The sequence below is a fragment of the Lipophrys pholis genome (assembly GCF_963383615.2).
Source record: "Lipophrys pholis genome assembly, chromosome: 5".
NCBI classification, from domain to species: Eukaryota; Metazoa; Chordata; class Actinopteri; order Blenniiformes; family Blenniidae; genus Lipophrys; species Lipophrys pholis.
In genome coordinates, this window is record NC_137628.1 from 25318515 (window position 1) to 25339365 (window position 20851).

General features: G+C 43.1%; 2 protein-coding genes across 2 annotated transcripts in view; one reads left to right on the top strand and one right to left on the bottom strand.

The window, feature by feature from the left end:
- The window catches only part of dclk2a (doublecortin-like kinase 2a), a 32268-nt gene extending 19603 nt beyond the window's left edge, over positions 1-12665 (top strand). The window contains exons 3-16 of the mRNA XM_080463150.1: positions 1094-1223; positions 3227-3325; positions 3620-3670; positions 5159-5253; positions 7220-7319; positions 8400-8505; positions 10030-10087; positions 10366-10485; positions 10565-10711; positions 10793-10926; positions 11107-11184; positions 11329-11425; positions 12327-12407; positions 12507-12665. Of these exons, the coding sequence (XP_080319276.1) occupies positions 1094-1223; positions 3227-3325; positions 3620-3670; positions 5159-5253; positions 7220-7319; positions 8400-8505; positions 10030-10087; positions 10366-10485; positions 10565-10711; positions 10793-10926; positions 11107-11184; positions 11329-11425; positions 12327-12407; positions 12507-12653 (1443 nt within the window). The 3' untranslated portion in view covers positions 12654-12665. The remainder of the gene's footprint in view (positions 1-1093; positions 1224-3226; positions 3326-3619; positions 3671-5158; positions 5254-7219; positions 7320-8399; positions 8506-10029; positions 10088-10365; positions 10486-10564; positions 10712-10792; positions 10927-11106; positions 11185-11328; positions 11426-12326; positions 12408-12506) is intronic.
- Positions 12666-18690: 6025 nt separating this feature from the next.
- lrba (LPS-responsive vesicle trafficking, beach and anchor containing) overlaps positions 18691-20851 on the bottom strand; it is a 190430-nt gene continuing 188269 nt past the window's right edge. The window contains 1 exon segment of the mRNA XM_080463151.1: positions 18691-19992. Within this exon segment, the coding sequence (XP_080319277.1) occupies positions 19902-19992 (91 nt within the window). The 3' untranslated portion in view covers positions 18691-19901.

The following is a 20851-nucleotide window of genomic DNA, read 5'->3' on the forward strand; positions in this document are numbered from 1 at the left end:
TGTTCGGATAATGAACAGATTTTTCCCTCCTTTGTCTTCCTACTTGTCCACCTACAGCAACAGGGGATTGTGTGTGTGTGTGTGTGTGTGTGTGTGTGTGTGTGTGTGTGTGTGTGTGTGTGTGTGTGTGTGTGTGTGTGTGTGTGTGTGTGTGTGTGTGTGTGTGTGTGTGTGTGTGTGTGTGTGTGTGTGTAGTCTTGTATTTCTCCCTTTGCAGGGCCCAGAAACTGGGAGCACGCTACACGACAACACAGGGTCCATGAAATGCTCAAAATATAGAACTCCATAAAAACTTAACTGTATCTCAGAGGTCAGCTGTGGCTTTAGAGCAAAAGTCACATTTAGGTTAAGGTGAATCACTCAGTGGTGATGGTGAACATTCTGATTTATGTGAGATGAATGGCCCTGCAGAGATAACTTTATTTGTTTGTGTGTGTGCAGAACTGGAATTTAAAAGTGACTCTGTCTTCATCTTCCAGGGGTGGATGTTGGTGGGTGTAAAAAAAACAACAAAACACACTGAGTTTCAAACAAAACGATGATCACAATGTGAGACAAAATAAAAAGTCCCCCTCCGACTTGTTAACCTCTGTGGTCTTCAGTCAAACACAAGCAGTCATGATGGTACTCTATGGGACACATCACACAGGGATTTTAGTGATCTGATTACACAGAGCTCAACACATCTGCAGCGCTGCCCTTTTAGCCAAAACCTCTATTGTATTGTTGTCAAAACTAATGAATGTGTGAGATTATTCACACCTTACAGAGGAAACTGCTAAATGCCACTGTAAACATTCATATATGTCCTTTTCATTTTTAAAGTGAAAACTGCCATTAAATTTAGAATTATGCTACCGTGCTGTAATCAAGCTCATGATGGTAAAACAATATTTCACAGTAATTGAAGGCATAACAGCAGAACATGTTTTTAGTTGTTTTATCGTCAGTGTCATATTGCGACCTGCAGCGACGTAAATGATCAAATCGCACTTCCCCTCCCACGACGTCATCCCAGCCAAGACGATTAGAGCGGTAATAAACCCTCTCAGAAACATTTATCTCGTCGTTCTCTTTCCTCGTCTTCTTCCAGATCACCAGCCTGCAGGACTTCTTCGGCGACGATGATGTGTTCATAGCATGCGGGCCAGAGAAGTACCGCTACTCCCAGGATGATTTTCTTTTGGATCACAGTGGTAAGGCTTCCACAGCCTTTATGACTGGTAGGCCTACGTCTAAAACTGACTAACTAAACATCTGTGTTTGTGTTTGTGCGTGTCTGTGTGTGTTGGCTGTGTTTCCCCCCTTTTTAATTCTTCTCTTTCATCTGCATGTGACACTCTTTTCCTTCAGGAAGCTGGGGGCAGGATATGAGCTTTGCCTGTGGGTAAATTTAGACTTTATTTAATCAGTTTCAGAGGGGATTATTGCATTTGATGTCGAAAATGAGTGAGATTCTCTCAATTTGGTCATTTAATCGACATTTGTAGAAGTTGCATGTTCCTTTACTGAAGTGGTCCTACTGCATTCTTCCTGTCCTGTATTCATGCTGTGCATCTGATCTGCTCACCCTCTGTCTGGCATTATTCTTTTCTGTGCACAAACCTCAGCGAGCTCACAGGCAGAAGCAGGATATGACCTCTTTAATCAGCAGATGCGTTCACTGTCACAGCTCCATCGAGACAGAGCGACCTCTCGGGAAGGAAACACGAGTTTACTTTACTTTCAATCCAAAGTTCTTGCTTCCGTTTTCAGATTTTTGCTGTTCGCTTGGGTTAGTTGTAACCGGGAGGCGCATCCTCACACACACACTCACACACACACTGTTAATGGCCACTGAGGAGAGGGTCGCTCCTGTACAGAGAGAGTCGGACGCTTTCGTCCCACTTACACTCCCGTGCTCCACTTATAAGAAATAGGTCTTTGAATGAATGAAAAAAGGGACACTGCACTCCCTGCTGAAGGAACACTGGCTGCTCTCACTTCAGCGAAATAGTTTCACACTTAATGGACAAATCAAGATAAGTGAAAACATTTCGAACTTGTCCCATAAAGTTACTCAGTCACCTTCTTTAGTTACGAGTTTGCATTTAACAAAGCCCAATCAGCCATAATATTATGATGTTTCTCCTCATCATATACAACAATACGTGCATTCAGACATCTTTCTATAAGAGCTCCTTTCTGACCACTGCAATAACCAACTAAACCCTTAAATCCTCTTATTTCTACACGATACACGATAACTTTGTGGCAAAAATGTTCACTTTCTGCCGTCTGTTAGTGGTTGTAATGTTGTGGCTGTTCCATGTACATGTTTTTAGTTGCAGCCAAGTGAGTAGTATATAAACTGCATTATGACAAAGAGTTCTTGAGCTGCATCCATCTTCCAAATTTGGCAAAGGGGACACTACAACACTACAGCCTAATACATTCTTGCTTGTTTCATGTGATACCAGTGCTTTATATTAATACCCAAGTTTTGTTTTTCAAGGATTAATGCGTATTTTTCATGGTTTTCTATACAAATCTGCCATAAAGATTCACTCCCAAAGTGAATGACACAACACCAGCAAACTTAACACTATAAACTGCTTTCTAAACCCTGCACTCTACAATAAGCTCCAAAGAAAATGCAAACACTTTGTAATGTGCTCATTATGTGCAGCAATAATTTGAGCCCAGATGTTGAGTTTGGGAGGAAAATACAGACTGTGGCTGCAGTTGTGTATCCAGTGCAGGTCTGTTTTGTATGCAGAGCCTGTGTGTGGTACTGCAGATCATCAGATATGATGTTTGGAGGCGTAGAGTTAAACAATTTTTGCAACTGAATGGATGTTTCAGCAATTAAAGATGGCCTCTGGAAACTTAGTGAACAAACAAGCTATGTTTTGCTGTTTTGTACTGTTGGAAGTTGCAATCTAGTCTTTAAAACTCAGCAGGATGTTTGTTAAAGGGATACAACACATGCCAGTTTAGGTTTGATGAAAAAGTGTATTGAAAAGCACAGAAAAGAAAAGAATTATGGAAATGTAAAAATGATGGCTCAATACAGAATCTGAATCAAAAACACTGAGTTACAATGTTATTGCACCTGTAGCGTTTGACTATCAATAATAAAATTCCCCTGCTGCATTATACTGTAAATATAACTCCTATTTTGATCAGATTTTAAAAAAGAGGTTTACTCTTCTCACGGTTGACCCTAGAAATGTTTTCTCCTCAGAATGCAGAGTGCTGAAGTCCTCGTACAGCCGCTCTGTGACTCCCAACCGAACAGCGAAAAGCCCTAAACTCTCACGACGCAGCAAGTCGCCCAGTGCAGGTAAGAGACACACTGTTCCCACTCCGTGTACAAAGAAAGTGCTTATTTACTTTTTTTCTTTCAAAGAAGAGATAATCACTAATAAGTGCAGCATCTAAAAGGTCTTTTCAAAAATTACATTTGGACTGAAGTACCTTTTTACATTTCTGACAGGTGAAAAAAGCATTGTGTGCCACTTCCTCGTGCTAACAGTCGCAGTTATGCGTCAGGAGTTTGTACAACATAGATTTTTCTGTATGCCGCAGTATGTTCATACTAATTTGTCTGGCTGTTGTTTATTTTGTGTCACTCCAGCAAGGCGACCTGTCCACTTCTCCACCAGTCAGTCCCCGATCAAGTCCCCGGGTGAGACAAGAAAAATGTCATGATAGTACTTCACACCTGTGTTTGTCCACTTCTTTTGTTGTTCCAATACTTTGCTGTATCTTCATTGCATCAGTGGATCTCCTCTCTGGTCTTCCTCCTCTCCTCCGACCTGAGAGCTCCGTCCTCAGTGTCATTGATATGGTGTTTCTTTGACATTTATAAACCTCCCAACATTGAAAAAATAAATCTGGATCAGTCCTTCAAGATCCAGTCACACCTGCTGATGTCACCTTTAAAATAATCTTTAAGAGATATTCTGATGATTTCAGCCTCCTCTCTCGGACTTGCTGTAACTTCAGCTGCTCATTTAGTGTCATGGACTGATTTCACTGTGTCTACAACGAAGGCTTGAAGTGAGCAGCCGGTGGTGTCGAGGTCGCTGTGAGTCAGTCAAGTTATGAAGGACAAATGCACATATACTGTATATAGATTTATGTTTAAAACAAATGAAAACAGGCTGTTAATTGACTCTAAAGCAGAGAGGGTGTTCTCCTGTGGGCGCCTAACAACAAAAGGATATGAACGACTGCTCGAGAGCAGAATGTCTAGGATGTACGCAAAAGATGTGTAACACAAGCAGTTAAGCTGCTTGTGAAGACGGCTGGATTGATTCAAACGGAGAGAGTAAAGATTATGCCGAACAAATGAGGAGGAAGCCTGAGAATGTGGCTTCTGTATCGACTCTGCCGGTGCTAATTACATTCAGCTCTCGGCGAACAGTTACTCTCGTCACACGTTTCCTGATCCCTGGAAGCTGTGAGATGCTCCAAAGACAAAATCACACCACCAAAATGCTTAAAGCTGCCGCATGATGTCACGTCATGGACTGAGTCTAAATGTTTTCTCATTTTGTAGGAGTTCCATTTGAAAATGTATTTAACAATAGTGCAAAGATGAATGTCTAGGCAGTTTAAAGTGAACTTCCACAGCTCAGCTGGGCTTATGCAGATGAAGGGCTTGGAGTTAAAATTTGACGCATTATGTCTGCATTTGTGCCAGGAAGTGAAGGGGGGGGGGGGGGGGGGGGGGGGGGCAGAAACAGTCTGTTATTGAGAGAATTAATCAGTCGGAGAGTAAAGGCTCTCACTCCTGTCGTGAGCTTGTTTCTAACCCTCCTCTACTATACATCTAAATATCATGAAGAGAACTTTATATTCACTATAGATAGAAAACATTAGGAACTGCAGCATTTAACCAGTGTTTACTGTGTGGAGTGAGTTTAAGGGCGTGTGGTGTGAGAATTATGGAGGGGAAAATGTAATTGAATCGCTGAGATGGGGTTTATTGTCCCACACTTAAAAAAGCAAACAAAAGAAAACGCTGTCTTAAAGGGTTAATGGGGAGAATCCACAAACTGAGTAAAGTTACACAGAGAAGAATTATTAAAGTGGTCGGTTTGATTATGCGTTTAAAATGCCTGTGTCATGCAGACTTATGCTTTCTTGTCCCCCTTTTTTTCTTGAACAGTAAATGGCATATCAACAAGCCAGATCTCGACTTCCAAATCCACCAAGTCCTCCACACCGTCTCCCACCAGCCCTCGACCGATGCCCAGTTTTAAGGTGAGACGGCAGCGGTCGTACAGACTCTGACATCAGAAACGCACCTTGTTTTTATTGCAGATCTGCCACATTAGCTGCTCACATTTCAAACCCACTCGACTCAATTGTTCTTTTTAATTAAGAAAATTGTAAGAGTGGACTGATTTTTTTTTTTTTATGCTTGACTGCCTGCACAGGGGTCACCGCAGCAAGTCAATCAATCTTTTCACCTTGGATTTCGTTTTTTCACGTCTGATTTCCTACTTGTTGCAACTGGCATTCAGACCAGAGTCTCTCAAGACGAAGACGTAACCTGCAGTACCACCAGGAAGGACTTCTTATTACCAAATGACATAAATCTCTGTTGAGTGAAGTTATGAAGTTACTGACTGAAGGTCTTATCTGACTGTGCAGCCGCTCTCGGATACGGTCTTGGAAGATTTTGAAACACTAATCAGATTTTTTTTTTCTTCTTGTAAGCTGTGTATTAGTCTCAAACTACATTCTTCATAATGATCCAGACAGCTGGTAGATCTGTTCCACTTCTCTACAAGCCCAGTCAAAGACTTATCTGTCTGCATGGACAGGATGTTTTGTTTTTAATGATTTAGCGACAAACTTAAGTCAGATATTTTTTTGCGAAAGTGTATTGTCCTCATTAAGGCAGACACATAAAGTCATTTATCAGAGGAAAAAGCTTTCTTATGTATTGAGCCATAAAATGGATCTTAAAGGTGTCCCACCTTGTGCTTTGGTCCTGAGGATAGACTAAATAATTTACTTGCTGTCAGATAATGTACATTATGATGCAGAAGCATAGAGGGCCAGTAGTGTATGTGAAGCAAAATATAACTTTAATACACCTGGCAGATAGTTATTGCTGACATTCCTGAAAAGTCGCCATAAGATGCTGAAACGCTCTGCTGCCCTCGGCAGAAATGACACTTTTATCAAATTAATCATTCATTTGGGGCCGTAATGGTTTTTTTCTGTACAGTGATATGGAGATATGAAGAAGGTCTATTCCACCCGCTCTGCTCTATCTTGAACATGTTGAAGGGCAAGTTATTTTTAGGCCATCCTACTGGAATAATGAGTGTATTAATATTTGGATTAACTTGAAGGCTTCCCTGTTCCAAAAACATTTACCACACTGAATGCATCGACTTTTTTCATGAAAAAGATTCAGACTGATAAAATCCCTTTATATAACTAAGTGTAAAATTAAGCCGCATAATCGATAGTGCTTTTTTCTTTTATTTATTTATTTTTAAATGTGGGTTTTCTGAGTTTTACATAAGAGGAATAAAACAATTAGAAAACAAAGTGCAAAGTAAAAACTACAAAATAAAATCAGGTGCAGCAACAAGAGGTTTTCCCAGTAAGTCTTTAAACAACAACAATGTAGTAACAACATTTTATTGACATTTTAGGTTTTTATTAACTCAGTTTGTGTTTTTACAGTTGTACAATAGTTAGTCGTTCACTTCCGGTGCTTTGTATAAGTCCACATATAAATGAGCTTCACTTATATAGCACTTTACATGTAGACTTTTTATTGTTATTTTAATACATTTTCAAGGATCCATTTAGGAAAGCGTCCCACTTCGGTGTTCAAACCATCTCACAAAAACATGTAACGTGCAACAAGGTCACTTCCACAGTAAATGCAAATAAACAACAAATAAAATTTTGATTATTCCGTATAAAGAAACACAGATAGTAACTGTTTGAGGGACTAATATTGTACTTCATTAATATTTGTTTAATGCATGTTTGTGAAAAGCGTCAATTTTTACATTATATTTGCATTCTAATAATTAAGTAGATAGTAGTTGATAGTAGATACTATTCAAGAGTACTATTCCCACATCCCAATAACTCATAAAGACGGCATATGTCTGCAATGGAAACTTAAAGACTATTTAAGAATATATACTGTATATTTAAATGAGATCGATGACTTGACATTTATTATTTCTTTCAGTGCGTCCCACAGATTCTTCCTTCTCATCACAGCTCCTCCCCAAATGTAAATGGATCGGTGAACAATCACCAGGACCAAACCAATGAACTGAGCCCAGAAGGTACGCTGTCTTTTGTCTTATTCAATATTTTGTCTCTTAAAACAGACGGACAACTTCAGAATCAAAAAAAACTTTCTTTGTATCTTCTACCTCATATATTGCAGAGCTCAACAAAGAGGTGTAAAAATGCACAAAGTAAGCGATTCTTTAAAAACGTAAAAGAAGACGGGTCACAATAAACAAAAGAGGAAACAACAAATGGTCGGTGCATCTATTTCCTGCAGATAGTCGCAGAGCCAAGCAAACTGCAAAAAGTTCATGTGTTTGCAGGATTTATTTTCTCCTGTGACGATGAGCCACGATCCAAAGTGAGCTTATCACTCCGGGCTTCCTACACAGGGTCACCCTCGTGACACGCCGAGCCGTCCTTCACATTCCCACATAGCCGATCCCACAGCAAGCGTGCAGCTGAAGTGAAGTGCAGATTGTAGCCTTTCAGTGCACGATCATGCTTTTCGATCTGCGTATCGGCTTCTCGTTTAATAGTAGGTGGACCTTCCTTCACATTCCCACATAGACTGAAGATAGTAATTACTACAGAGTCAAACTTTATAAGCGGTTACAAATAAATACAGTGGGAGAGGACACCTCGGTTGCCTGTATCAACATCTCCATCCCCGTTGCTATTGATTTTCTAGATATATTGTCCAGTCATGTTCATAAATGTTTGCTTGTAATTGTAGTTGTTGTCGACAATGAACTGAAAGGTTCTGCATTTGGTCAAGTCAGTCACCTGGATGGATTTAATTTGGCAACAAACAAAACTGAAGGAGAAATGCCATCAGAGGAACTGGAGACAGCTGAAGTGTGACAGAGATGAAATCTGTCATTGGAAACCAAACATTGAAGAGTTTCAGTCTGTCCAGTTACTTTTACTCTCCAACTTATGTAAATGCAAATTCCCTGAAATCACAGCTTAAAGTCTGCACATCTTGATTGTTTGATGTCAAATGTAAAGTGGTGTTGTACGGGGACGAAGCGCTGGGGCGCGTGTCCACGTCCAAATATTTACTGACCTGACGGGATCGCATTGCACAAGCTGTCGGAGGCCTGCTGTTACCTCTGCTCTCTCCTTGACAGTCAACGGGAACCGATACCCTCCCACCTCCAGCATCCTGGACAAATACAAGATTGGCAAAGTGATCGGAGACGGGAACTTCGCTGTGGTCAAAGACTGTGTGGAGAGGTAAGTGAAAGACTTTTAGCAGGAATATTAAATGTGCAGATTGCGGCGGTGGACGCACAGCTTAATGAAATATTCATCACTTGTAGTCACTGCCCAATCAGGGAGTTTAAACTCCTAATGACAGGCATTGTGGAGACAGAAATATCCCATGGCTTAAACCCAGCGGTGATTTCACTTCATTAGCCTTTTAATCTCTGAGTCAGCTCGCCGCTCAGATGAGAAAAGGGCCGTCAGGCGTGTGGCCCTCGTCTGATACGTCTGCCTGGAGAGCATTAACACAAGCCCTGTGCAGTTTCCTGTAAACAAACACTTTCTTTCTTTTGTTTCTCACCAGTCCGAATTGTTTCCATCTTATTTAGGCAACAAAAGTGATGTAACATTTATGAAGACCGTTTTTAAAAAAAATAATAACAAAATGCAACATGAGGTTCAAGGTCAACAGCAAAATGAAATCCAAAAAGGTCCAAAAACGACATGCAGTGATTCATAAAGCTCCTGATCCCCCCCCCCCCCCCCCCCCCCCCAAACAGAACATGGATTGGTTGTTAAAATTTAGATGTTTTCATTATTCAATTTGAATATGATGACAGACTTGTCTCAAAATAGACCTCAAATAAAGCCAGAGATGTATCATCCAACTAGATTGAATAGCAACAAGTCAGTAACATGACGCGGTTTTAAAGGAGAGGAAGAATTCTTCATCAATCTGTAAAAACTACATACAGTGCAAACATGAACAATTACATCCTGATCCTGTCGTCACTGACGTCACAGCATGCGTGTTTCTTAGTCCTTCTTTGGTTTATGATCTCGAAAATGTGTGCCGGGCTTGTTGTCCTTGCACTGACTTTATCAAGTCACAGATGAGATTCACACATTTGTAACATCAGCAGGAATCACACCTGAACTCAAAATAAATCCAGACTGAATGTGGTCACAGGCCCAAGAGATTGAAGGTTGGAGGAACCATAAGCTGCTGCCTTCGTGCCAAAGGTGTGAGCATGTTACACCTTTATGTCAGTTTTAGACCAATACCCACTCACATCCAGGCAATGTCTCCTACATACGGTCTCCAATGGGACATTGTCTGCAGTCCAGACCTTTCATTCATTGAAAACATTTGGAGAATCGTACACCGGCTGCAGCGAGAACTCTTCATCATACACGAGTGGGACAACATTTCTCCCCCGAAGCTCCTGATCTCCTCGGTTCCCAGATGTTTGCAGAGGTGATGTAACACTGTGGTAAACATGGTCCCTGTGTGTGTGCGGATGGGAAAGCTCTGAAGGCTTCCTGTATCTGCACCGCGTCTCTGCTCAAGCTGGTTAAACTTTTGCTTGTGCAGCGAGAAAGCCTTCAGAAAAAGCCTGCAGCAGCAGAGGCACTCCTGCACACTGTAATTCTGGCTCTCCAGTGAGCACTTCATTTGAATTACAGACACTGCTGCAGCGTCTGGGCTTGTTTTTTTGTTTTGTTTTTTGCTTTCTTTTTATTGTTATTGCTAATTGCTCTGTTTCTCCTCAGGTCCACGGGGAAGGAGTTTGCTCTGAAGATCATCGACAAAGCCAAGTGCAGTGGAAAGGTTCACTCTCTTTTCTTTGCCCTCGTCCTATTTCTGTCTCTGTGCGTGTTGCTTGTGAGGCTCTTCAGAGACACAAGAAAGGAAGGGTCATGTGTTGGTGCTCCACTGTGCATTATTAACACCCACGTACAGTTTCACCTGCTTTTCTATGTTCCTCACACTTAGATTGGGTCAATGTTTTATTCATCCCCTGACTTCCACATGCACTTCCAAATTCCAACATGCAGCATCTCTTCTTCTGTGTTCTGGCCGGCTGTAAACACTGTGGCTGTTTCCAGGAGCACCTGATAGAGAGCGAGGTGGCTGTGCTGCGCCGGGTGAAACACCCAAACATCATCATGCTGATTGAGGAGGTGGACACTCCCTCCGAGCTCTACCTGGTGATGGAGCTTGTCAAGGTGCGGCAGGACGCCGAGCGTTATCGCTCCACCTGCGAGTGCGTGCTGTGACATGTGACCACGGCGTGTGTTTTCTCAGGGAGGGGATTTATTCGATGCCATCACCTCGTCTGCCAAGTACACTGAACGAGACGCCAGCATCATGGTGTACAACCTCGCCGGAGCGCTCAAGTACCTGCACAGCATGAGCATCGTCCACCGGGACATCAAACCGGAGAACCTGCTGGTACGCCTTCACGCAGACGTTGTGTGTTTTCTTCTGCACGTCCGGCTGCGCTCCAGGCTTTAACTCTTCCTTTCACCCAAGGTGTTCGAGTACCCCGACGGCACCAAGTCGTTGAAACTGGGAGACTTCGGCCTGGCCACGGTGGTGGAGGGACCCTTGTACACGGTGTGTGGCACGCCGACGTACGTGGCTCCAGAGATCATCGCCGAGTCTGGGTAAGCTGGATTTCTGTATAAAATCCATCAGAAGAAAACATTTCTGTTTATACTGTAAGTGGCTTCCAGTTACCAGATCAGTTTTATTAGCCTCTCTTGTTCAATCAAACCTGTCAGAATCGACTGTGGTGTGACTGCAAACCATCTTTCATGGACATTTTCTCTCCGCTGCTCCGACAGTTACGGTCTGAAGGTGGACATCTGGGCCGCGGGCGTCATCACCTACATCCTTCTCTGTGGCTTCCCTCCATTTAGAAGGTGATTTCCTCGGCAACGCTCCAAGTCAAACATCAGAGTTTTGGTCAGATGGATCTGATGTGACACAGCACAATGAAATGATAAATGTATTAATGAATACGTTTCAGAAAGACCCAATTTTAGTGTCTGTGTGTTTCATTGCAGTGACAATAACCTGCAGGAGGACCTGTTCGACCAGATTCTTCTCGGGCGGCTGGACTTTCCGAGTCCGTACTGGGACAACATCACTGACTCTGCTAAGGTCTGGATATATGACACAGACAGACGCGGCGCTTTAGTCACTCTAGATGATCGTAAATTCAGTGAACCCAAATCATCAGAGGATCACAGTCAGCATGGCCGTGAGCTACTGACCAGATGTGTTGGATGGTAAAGATGTGAAACGGCTCCTCAACACCCACCATGTAAACGCACACTCCTTTAATAACGACAGTCTCCTGAGGAACCCAGCAGTTCCTCCAAGCCTCTGAATTAATGTTGTGTTGTGAGGGTGACCGCCACACGCCACACGCAAGACGCTAATTAAACCCACTTCAGTTCAGCTTCCCCCGACACTGCAGACGAGTCACCGGCGACACCGCAGGAACCGCTGTGCAGTTCTGATGTTATGCAAGTGTTCATGTAACAGCTGGTGATTTAGAGACTAATGAAGTGGACTTTGAAGTGGCAGGTCTAGAAATTGTATAAAGTGCATAAAGTACAGTCACTTAAGGTTTTATTTTAAATACCACAGGGTGGGATCCTGAATCAGCTCAGGCTTCATCAGAACCATTCCATGAAGAGTTTGCTCCATGTCCATGGTTTTCCTGCCTTTACATGTCAGTCAGAGAGGCTGGAGATCAGATTTATAGATGTGCATTGTAGGAAAAACACTCTTGGATGTGACTCGAACTTCCTCACACAGTACATACACACTTGTTAGATTAGTCTGTGTGCAAACTGTGGAGATGTTCAGGGAGTTTTCTTCTTCTTGTCCACTGTTGAAATCTAACCGTCTCAAGCTCCCTGCCAAACTGGTCTTTATGAAACAATAATAGATCCTAGATGGATTCTCCAGTCATACCAGTGTGCGGACTGCATCTTAAAGTCACTTAACTACCCTGGTTGTTCAGCACATGAACCCTGGACTGTTTTTATCACAGGAGCTGATTGGAAAGATGCTTCAGGTCAACGTTGAGGCTCGGTACACAGCACAGGACGTCCTCTCACACCCCTGGGTCACGGTAAGCCACTTTCACACTGTATTCACAACACCTGCTTTATTTTCATTGTGGTGCACACTCATTTCTCTTGTGGACTCACACATCTGCGTGCGTGGGCAGGACGACGCGGTTATGTTGAACAACATGAAGACGGAGGTGACAGGTAAACTGAAGACGCACTTCAACGCGGCGCCGAAGCAAAGCGACATGGCAGCGGGCGTGACGGTCATCATGGTGAGCAGAACCAGCCCTCAGCCCGACGTCTGACCCGCTCACAACACCGGGCTCCTCTTTGGAAAGCCTTTTCTGAAACCTTTTGGTAAAATCGAGATTAACTTTCAGTGAACCCTCAAATCTGCAGTATTGAATTTGTGACATGGGGTTTAGCCGGGACTTATGAGGGACGTCGTCCAAGCATCGGGGGAACATTTGACCCAAATATGGAAGATTGTAGCGATTGTGATTTACACGATATCAGTTTTATGTCTACTTATTTCCTTGGCTAAGAAGATCTGTCCCCATCATCATCATCATCGTCATGTTGTCAGAGACTCAGGCTGCTGCTGTAAACACGTCTGACGAGGTTTCAGAGGAGAGAAAGTCAAGACTTTCTGACTGGACGCTCGTATCCGCATCCCTCCATCCTGTCTGGTTCAAACCTCATTTGCAATCGTTTTCTCTTGTACAGTTCGTCTTCCTCTCGCTCGCCCCACCAGGCCACGCCTCCCATCGGCCTCGCTCACACACTCTGTCTGAAGGCAGGAGAGGAGACGGGGGAGGGGCGGAGAACTTTCTCTGGCCAGTGATTCGATTTGATCCTCGTCTGGCTGCCAAGACTCTCATCTTCTTCTAAATCTCATTTGACAGTTTGAGGTGTAAAATGTGGGCCCCGGCCTCGGCTCCTCTTCGTCTTCTTCATCATCATCCTCCTCTTCCTCCTCCTTCCTCCTACTCCTCCCCCTCACCCCTCACCCGGGACCACAGGGAACGCCTGGAGCGGAGAGCCGGGTACACACTTCCCCCCCCTGCTAAGGCCCGTCTTCCTCTCCAGCTATCGCCCTTCCCCTCTCGCCCTCTTCCTACAGTCACACTCCTCACCCTCCCTTCCTTCCTGTCCATTCTCAGCCGCTCTCCTCCTCCTCCTCCTCCTCCTCCTCCTCCTCCTCCTCCTCCTCCTGCAGCTGCTCTCTCTAACCAGCCTGGCCAACATGCCCTCTGTCCTGAGTTTACCTCCATCTCTTTCTCCATCACACTTTTTCATGGGATGTGATAGTTTTTTTTTAAGGTTTCGTTCATTTAATCGTTTCGTCGTTCTGGACTTTAACAGCATGTTCACGCTGCTAACGCCATCTAAGGCACGGCCGCTGCGATTTGCCTCCATCTTCATCAGAGGTCATGAAACAAGTGTACTTTTTGGGGCAACTGTAACTGTAACCAGAGAGGTGGAAATGGCTGTCAAGCGGTTCTAGATAATTGTTACACTCTCACGCCACCTTATGGAGAATGTTGGTAGTTGGCAGACACAAACGTGCAGAGATGGATGCAAAAAGTGACTTTATTCTCTCTGATCCTGGAATATTTGAACACATCAGTGTGGATTACGCTTCTTTTTTCTTTTGTCCCTGTTGTTCACTAATCCTGCCAAAGATTCAGATAAATAAAAGAGAAGCACCACTGCTCGTAGACTTTACTCTCTATGATATTTATGGATATTTATTGTATCATTGAGTGGTAAAATCTCTTGTATACTACCGAATCAAATAAAAGTCAGTTATTGTAAATGGAGCTCTGTGACATTAAGGAATAAACTCATCAGATTATAGAAGTTATTTGATTTGTTTAGAAATGTAGTTCTACAGGACATCCTCAGGCGTGGTTATTAAAGGCAGAGCGGTCCCCTCATGCAGCTCAGCTCTCACCGACATGTATCACTGCCTGGTTTAGTTGTTCTTGTTTTTCCATAGTTCCTTCCAGCTCAGGCCGCTCAGAGTCAACCAAACTGTCATCTGGTCTGGAAACGGGTTTCACAACATCTGAGTGGCGCTGAGCTGGAACATCAAACTGTCCGCTGCCTGTCATGCTTGTTGTGTGGATTTTCATTTTGTTGACGCTGTGAGTAAGACTAGTCTCTGTCCCTCTTTGCCCCCCACCCCCCTTTCCTGCACTTCATGCCTCTGAATTAGCTGGAAGGCAATGGTATGTACTAACACTTAACGCCTCGTCTCTCTTCTGCTGCTGAGATTCAGCGAGAAAAAGAGCAAATGAGGAACATCCCATTTACGATTCACTTTAAGAGCCTTTCTTTTGGGGTTTTTGCATCTAAATGGCGTATTATTAATGTGCGAGCTGAGAAAGTCGGAAAGTAAATGTTCCCTTTCTCATTTGCTCTTTCTCTGCATGTAGACTAGGTTTGCATTCCTGTGAGGTTTTGTTGAAGCGTCTTTCACTCATTTATGTCCATTTCCATCAGTCCGTTCATCGTGTGTGTTAATTCAGCAAAAAGTGCAAAACTGGGTCAGTAGTTAACGATTGTAGGTAGAAAAAGAAAAGTTGATCGACGTCATTATGAAAACATGAGTGAGTTTGACTCTCAATGTCTTTTCTGACTGATGCTTTGTTCCTGACAGAACACGGCTCTGGATAAGAAGACCCTCCAGCTCGCCGCCCGCTGCTGTCCAGGGTTACAAACCGAGCCGAGTCGCCGGTCGTCGGCTGAAAAGAGGGTCTCAGCTGCTCCACCAGCCGAACCGGCTTCTCCAACCAAACAGGCCTCATGTGCCAAAGCACCAACATCTACTGAACCGGCTTCACCGACTGAGACTGCAGCCTGTGGAGCAGCTACACCCGCTGCACCCGCTGAGCCTGATGCTGCACCCGCTGAGCCTGATGCTGCACCCACTGAGCCTGATGCTACACCCGCTGAGCCTGATGCTACACCCACTGAGCCTGATGCTGCACCCACTGAGCCTGATGCTGCACCCACTGAGCCTGATGCTACACCCGCTGAGCCTGATGCTACACCCACTGAGCCTGATGCTGCACCCACTGAGCCTGATGCTGCACCCGCTGAGCCTGATGCTACACCTGCAGCCCCCGCTGAGCCTGATGCTGCACCCACTGAGCCTGATGCTACACCCGCTGAGCCTGATGCTGCACCCACTGAGCCTGATGCTGCACCCACTGAGCCTGATGCTACACCCGTCGGACCTGATGCTTCGCCCACTGAGCCTGATGCTGCACCCACTGAGCCTGACGCTACACCCACTGAGCCTGATGCTACACCCGCTGAGCCTGATGCTGCACCCGCCCTCCAGCCTGACTGCTTTCAGCCCCCAGATGACGGCCGAGCGCCGGCCGCAAGTTTGCTTCAGTTCTACGTCTCACCTACTGACCCAACGCCTCCTGAAATAGAGGAGCCGCCGGTTATCAATTCATCTCTAGGGCCCGCCTCCCCAAATTGTCCTCCCGCTCTGCTCACCTGCACAACCCCCACCTCACCCGCCTCCCAGCCCTCCCCGCTGTCGCCCGCTATATCAGCCCCGAACCCTTCCTCTCCCGGACCCTCCTCTCCCCCTGCAAGACAGGTGTCTTCCTCCCCCGTCTCCCCCTTCCAGCCTCTGGTGTTCTTCCCCCTCTCTTCCCCGAGAGAACCTTCCTCCCCCTCGTCCATCCTCCCCACCCTGTTCCCCTCCCCTCCCTCCACACCTCCCAGATCCACATCCCCTCCTTCTCCCAGAGTTCTACCTACCCAAGAACTCCTGGATTAAATCTGATATAGTCAGTCTCTGCTTCACCCCCTCTTCCTCCTCCTCCTCCCCCTCGCTCTGTGGAATAGAAAACACGAGGCTAAAACACCACAACAAGCATTTTCCAGTAGCTGTATTCTGAGCCAGCGACCGCTGTACCCACATCTTTTCCTCCCGTGTCGTCAGACGAAGGAGACCAGGCGTCGTTTTAAGTCCGTCGGTTGTGTAAATATATGTTTTTATTTATTAATAAGGGTTTGTGGAGAAAGGGAATGAGCTGAGTGTCATAAGTCCGATGGTTCAGGTTCTGCATCACTTTAATGTGAATCCTTTCCTTTACTGCACCGCTTTGTAAATATTTATTCAGTGCAAACACATTGTGAACGATCGTGTTTCTTTAACAATAATTATTTGTTGGTATTACATGTACATTTGCATCTCGGAAAATTGAACAGTTGTTTTGTCAGTTTGCTTTTACACTTGGCACATATGAACAAAAATGTTGGCATTATGGCCTTTAGTTTTGACAATAGTAAAGAATCTAATCTGGAGAAAATTTTTAAACATTTGAGAGGATGCTTTTTATGATTTTAATCACATGTATTCTGAAATGATTGAGAGTAAAACCAAAGTTTCACTGTTTGAATTCACTGATGGCAAGACAAACGTTTCTATTCAGTTTTTTTTTTTTTTAGATGTACCTGTGTACAAGTGTATCCATACATATATTTCAGTGTACAGTGGGCGGACAAGAGAAAATGTATATTTACTAATAAAATGTCAACAGTTTAATGAGTAACGTCCGTGTTGTCAAACAGCTGCAGCTGTGCTTGTGCCTCAAAATCCTTCCTGTAACATGAACATCTGCTTCATTCTAGTCCATCACAGTGCAAATACAGAGAGACAGGAAAACTGCTGCATGCAAAGGGAGAACATGCAGATTTCACACACATACATTTGAACCCGTTATTAGTTATAATCATTCCGTGAATATTATAAAAACTCGACGCAACAATACAGAGATGTCTGTGCGTCTTTGCTCTCGATGCTGCCACTGCGACCACATACGGCGTAAGCGGTAAAGAGGATGGATAGATAAATCCATCCAGATGCAGTAAACTTAATTTACTGCCCATTAGTGTGATTGTAACTTCATAGTTGTTTCTGTAAGTCTAATAATAGCAGAATTTGTCTCTCTGATTTTGTCAACAGCCACAAGAACTTCATCCTAAACCAAAGCTGTTGCGTCTAAAGTGCAAGACCACACAATTTACAAATGAACATGGTTTACTGATCCCTGATGGGACAGTTGTCAGATGGCAAACCAAAGCTGTCTTTATACTAAAGTGCATCAGGTGTAAAAACAAAAGAAAGTAGATGTTTTTCCTCATAAGATGGACTCGTTTTAATCCTTTAAAGAAACCTTTTGGCATGTGGGCACTCACTACATACATGCCTTTGTGTGGCCTGAAGCCATGGATTTATCCTTTTATTTAATCAAAAAAAAAAAAGTGATAAACGCCTCAGAAAATACAGTTTGTCCCTGTTAACACTTGCAGAGTCATGACTCGCTGTCTGTGCTTAACAGAATAAAGTAAAAGTGACAGTCATTTATTTTCCCCAGTTTCTATAACACAGGCCAGATTTTCATTACAGGAGGGATGTGATGTCTTCAGACCTGTGAAAATACACTGAAAACTCTTCACATCTGCACACACTTCCAAATGTAAACTCAGTTTTCTGCCAGCGTAGCTGTTTTTGTAATATTGCCCACTTTGGCATTGTTGAATATATTTTGTCCTCCCACTGTAACAGATATGCTGACACTTTGATTCACACGCTGGTGTTTATGTATTGTTTTGTGTCAACACTGTTTCTGTACATAGTGTGCGATGGACCTGAAACTCGAAGGCTTGTTTATGTGTGTTTGAGCCGGTTTGACCTTTACAGTCAGAGCTGCTGCTCTTTAAAATGAGATGAATCCAACAGACAAACTGGTGAAACACAAAAATCTTTCTCTCTGATGACAAGGTTGCATCAAACTAGTTAACTCCTTCAGTGTCTATTGGATTTATGAGGATGAATGTGACTTTCAGCTTAATGATGCCTTTAGTAAATAGAAAGAGACGTCCCACATGCTGCATTCTGAAAAGGAATTTACAAGTGATTTTGTCTCATTTTCCACCTCATCCAGAGGTTCATCGTCCCTTCTTCAGGACCCCCTGCGGCATGAAGCCTCCTCTCAACTGTCCACAAACATCATTAGACCCTCCCATGTATATGTAGGTTTCCACTTGCTTCATGGCACTTTGTCAAGGGGAATTTGTATGAAATGACAGATTTATCTAGCTAGATCCGATGTGTTGGTGGTTTCTATTGTTAGACAGAGTGGCCGCTTTCAATATCACACTGTTTTCAAAGAGTTCAGCAAAAACTTTGAAAATGCAATAAAGACTTCAAACGAGTCCCTTTGTGGCGATTGTGTGTGTGTGTAATAGCAGAGGTGGACCACTAGAGTGTGCTGTGCACTTTTGTGACAAACAACACAGAGGGCGAATCAAGTTATAAAATTCAATTTTATTTTCAGAACTCGTCACACAAAACACTCCAAAATGATTGCAAAAAAATATATATTGGTTGATAGATAAAAGCACATCCTGTTATAACTGGAGGTTCAAACCACATCGAAGCTTTTGAACGGGAACGTCTCCTGGAATTCAAAAATAGGAGTGGGTGTTCGTTTCTCAAGAGGATCGAAAGGGACCATGTCTGGTGAGCATTTTAGTGATGAATCATATTTCTATGTAATCATCCATTCTGTGATCAAAAAACAAAAAACAAAAAACAAATCATGCAGATATGGACAAGCCCTCCTTCTTTCACCTCTCTCCAGGACCATAAAGGTGCGAAGCTGGCTCGGGCACCAGGTATGACTTTTAGAATTAGTGTGGAAAAAAAAAAAAGAAGACAAAAACAAAAAACAAACCTCTTTTCCATCACACGTTCATAGTTTCAGATAATAAAATGTCTCACTGCTTCTTCAGTCATTCTAACAAGTTCAAGACACGCCTTCACATCAAGCTGGTTTTCAGAATGCGCCGATATGCGAGGAAGTGTCCGATGTATTAAATAAAAACATGAGACATCTACACCGATGTGCTTCATGTGAGTCATGCACACAGCGAGCACAAGAGGGCGTCCAAACCTTAAATACGGATTACTACATTTAAACATCATACCGGGATATTTATATAGAAATTTAAATCCCCTCATCCCTTTTTCTTTCTGCTCAGGATATTTATCACTTATTCAAAACGTTTCAAGCTGCTGTGTTGCCGAAAAACAGGAAAAAGCACGAGTAAGTGTATGACTGCGCCAAAATTATTCCCCACAGACGGAAGTCATTCGCCCTAAAGTACACAAATATTTGGATTTTTAAGAGAAAAGCTTCACACTGTCTCCCCACAAATCTCTTTTCTTTTAGGAAGAGGATGAAAATAGACTCTAGCTAAAAATAGATCTGTTTTTAACCGTATAGTAACATAGCCCCCACCACAAGATTCATAAGAAAATGTTTCTATCTGATCTACAAAATATAGCAATGCCCTTCTTTTAAAAATAGTTTGATTCTTTAAACTATAACAGGACAGGGTTTTTTTTTTTGTGTTTTTTTTTCTCTCCGTTCAATGAGATACATTCAGGTTATCAGGATATAGACAGAACAGTGCCTTTGCAATGGTTTGGATTGTTCTCTTCTGCAGCGGCGGGCTCAGTACCGGGTCTGGTACTCATGGTGCCACCGGTTGAAGTCGTTGTAGAAGAGCACGATGCTTCCAGACGCCATGCCGGTGATGATGCACCTGAGAGAGAGTGAGGAGGAAACCCTTTTAAATGAGACGCGTGTGCTTGTGTAAACATAGAATTTCAGGAGGATCAATACTCCAACATGTCTAGTTGATTGTTATTTATTTACACATAAAGACAACATGATATATGAACATTGCATTGGGTCGCCTAAAATCTGGATCTACATTAAAATTCTATCTATAAATATTAGCATTTGTAAAACATGCAACTCTGGTACTGATTCCACAAACAAAAGTAAGTAAATCTAAAGGTTTTGGGGTTTTAATCTTATTTTGAAGGGGTGGGAGCTGTATTTTTATGTATATACTAATAATTGTTTCTCTTATTTTTACTTGCACAAGTGTACTGGGGTTAATTAAAGTACATTATACTATTTCTTTAATCACATACAATAATTGCCTGAAAGCAGAAATAAGCCGGAGGCATTGTGTTTGTTTGTTTGTTTGTTTGAGGTGATACAATTTACAATAAGAACTAATTATTCAAAACTCATTAAAAATAAGACTATCGTGAAGTTTGGTGGGGTTTTTTGTCTCTCTGAAACTTTTAAGATGTAATATCCACAAGAATCACATACTGTCCATTTCAGAGGAGTGTTTTATTCATTCAGCCACTAGGCGGCAGTGTTGTAACCCATCGTCTTACAGGGAAACATTCAAGTCAGAGAAGCAACAAACTGAATTGTGCCTCAAGTATTAACCTATTAAACTCAATTAATCAAGATATTTTTGTAATGTAAAAATTTCTTCACATTCTTGTGCACATTTGAGTTTTCTACATGAACAGTGTCGTAGTTACGGTTATGAGACGTCCCAAATCCCTTCAGCAGCAACAGGAGCAGGAGAGGAAACC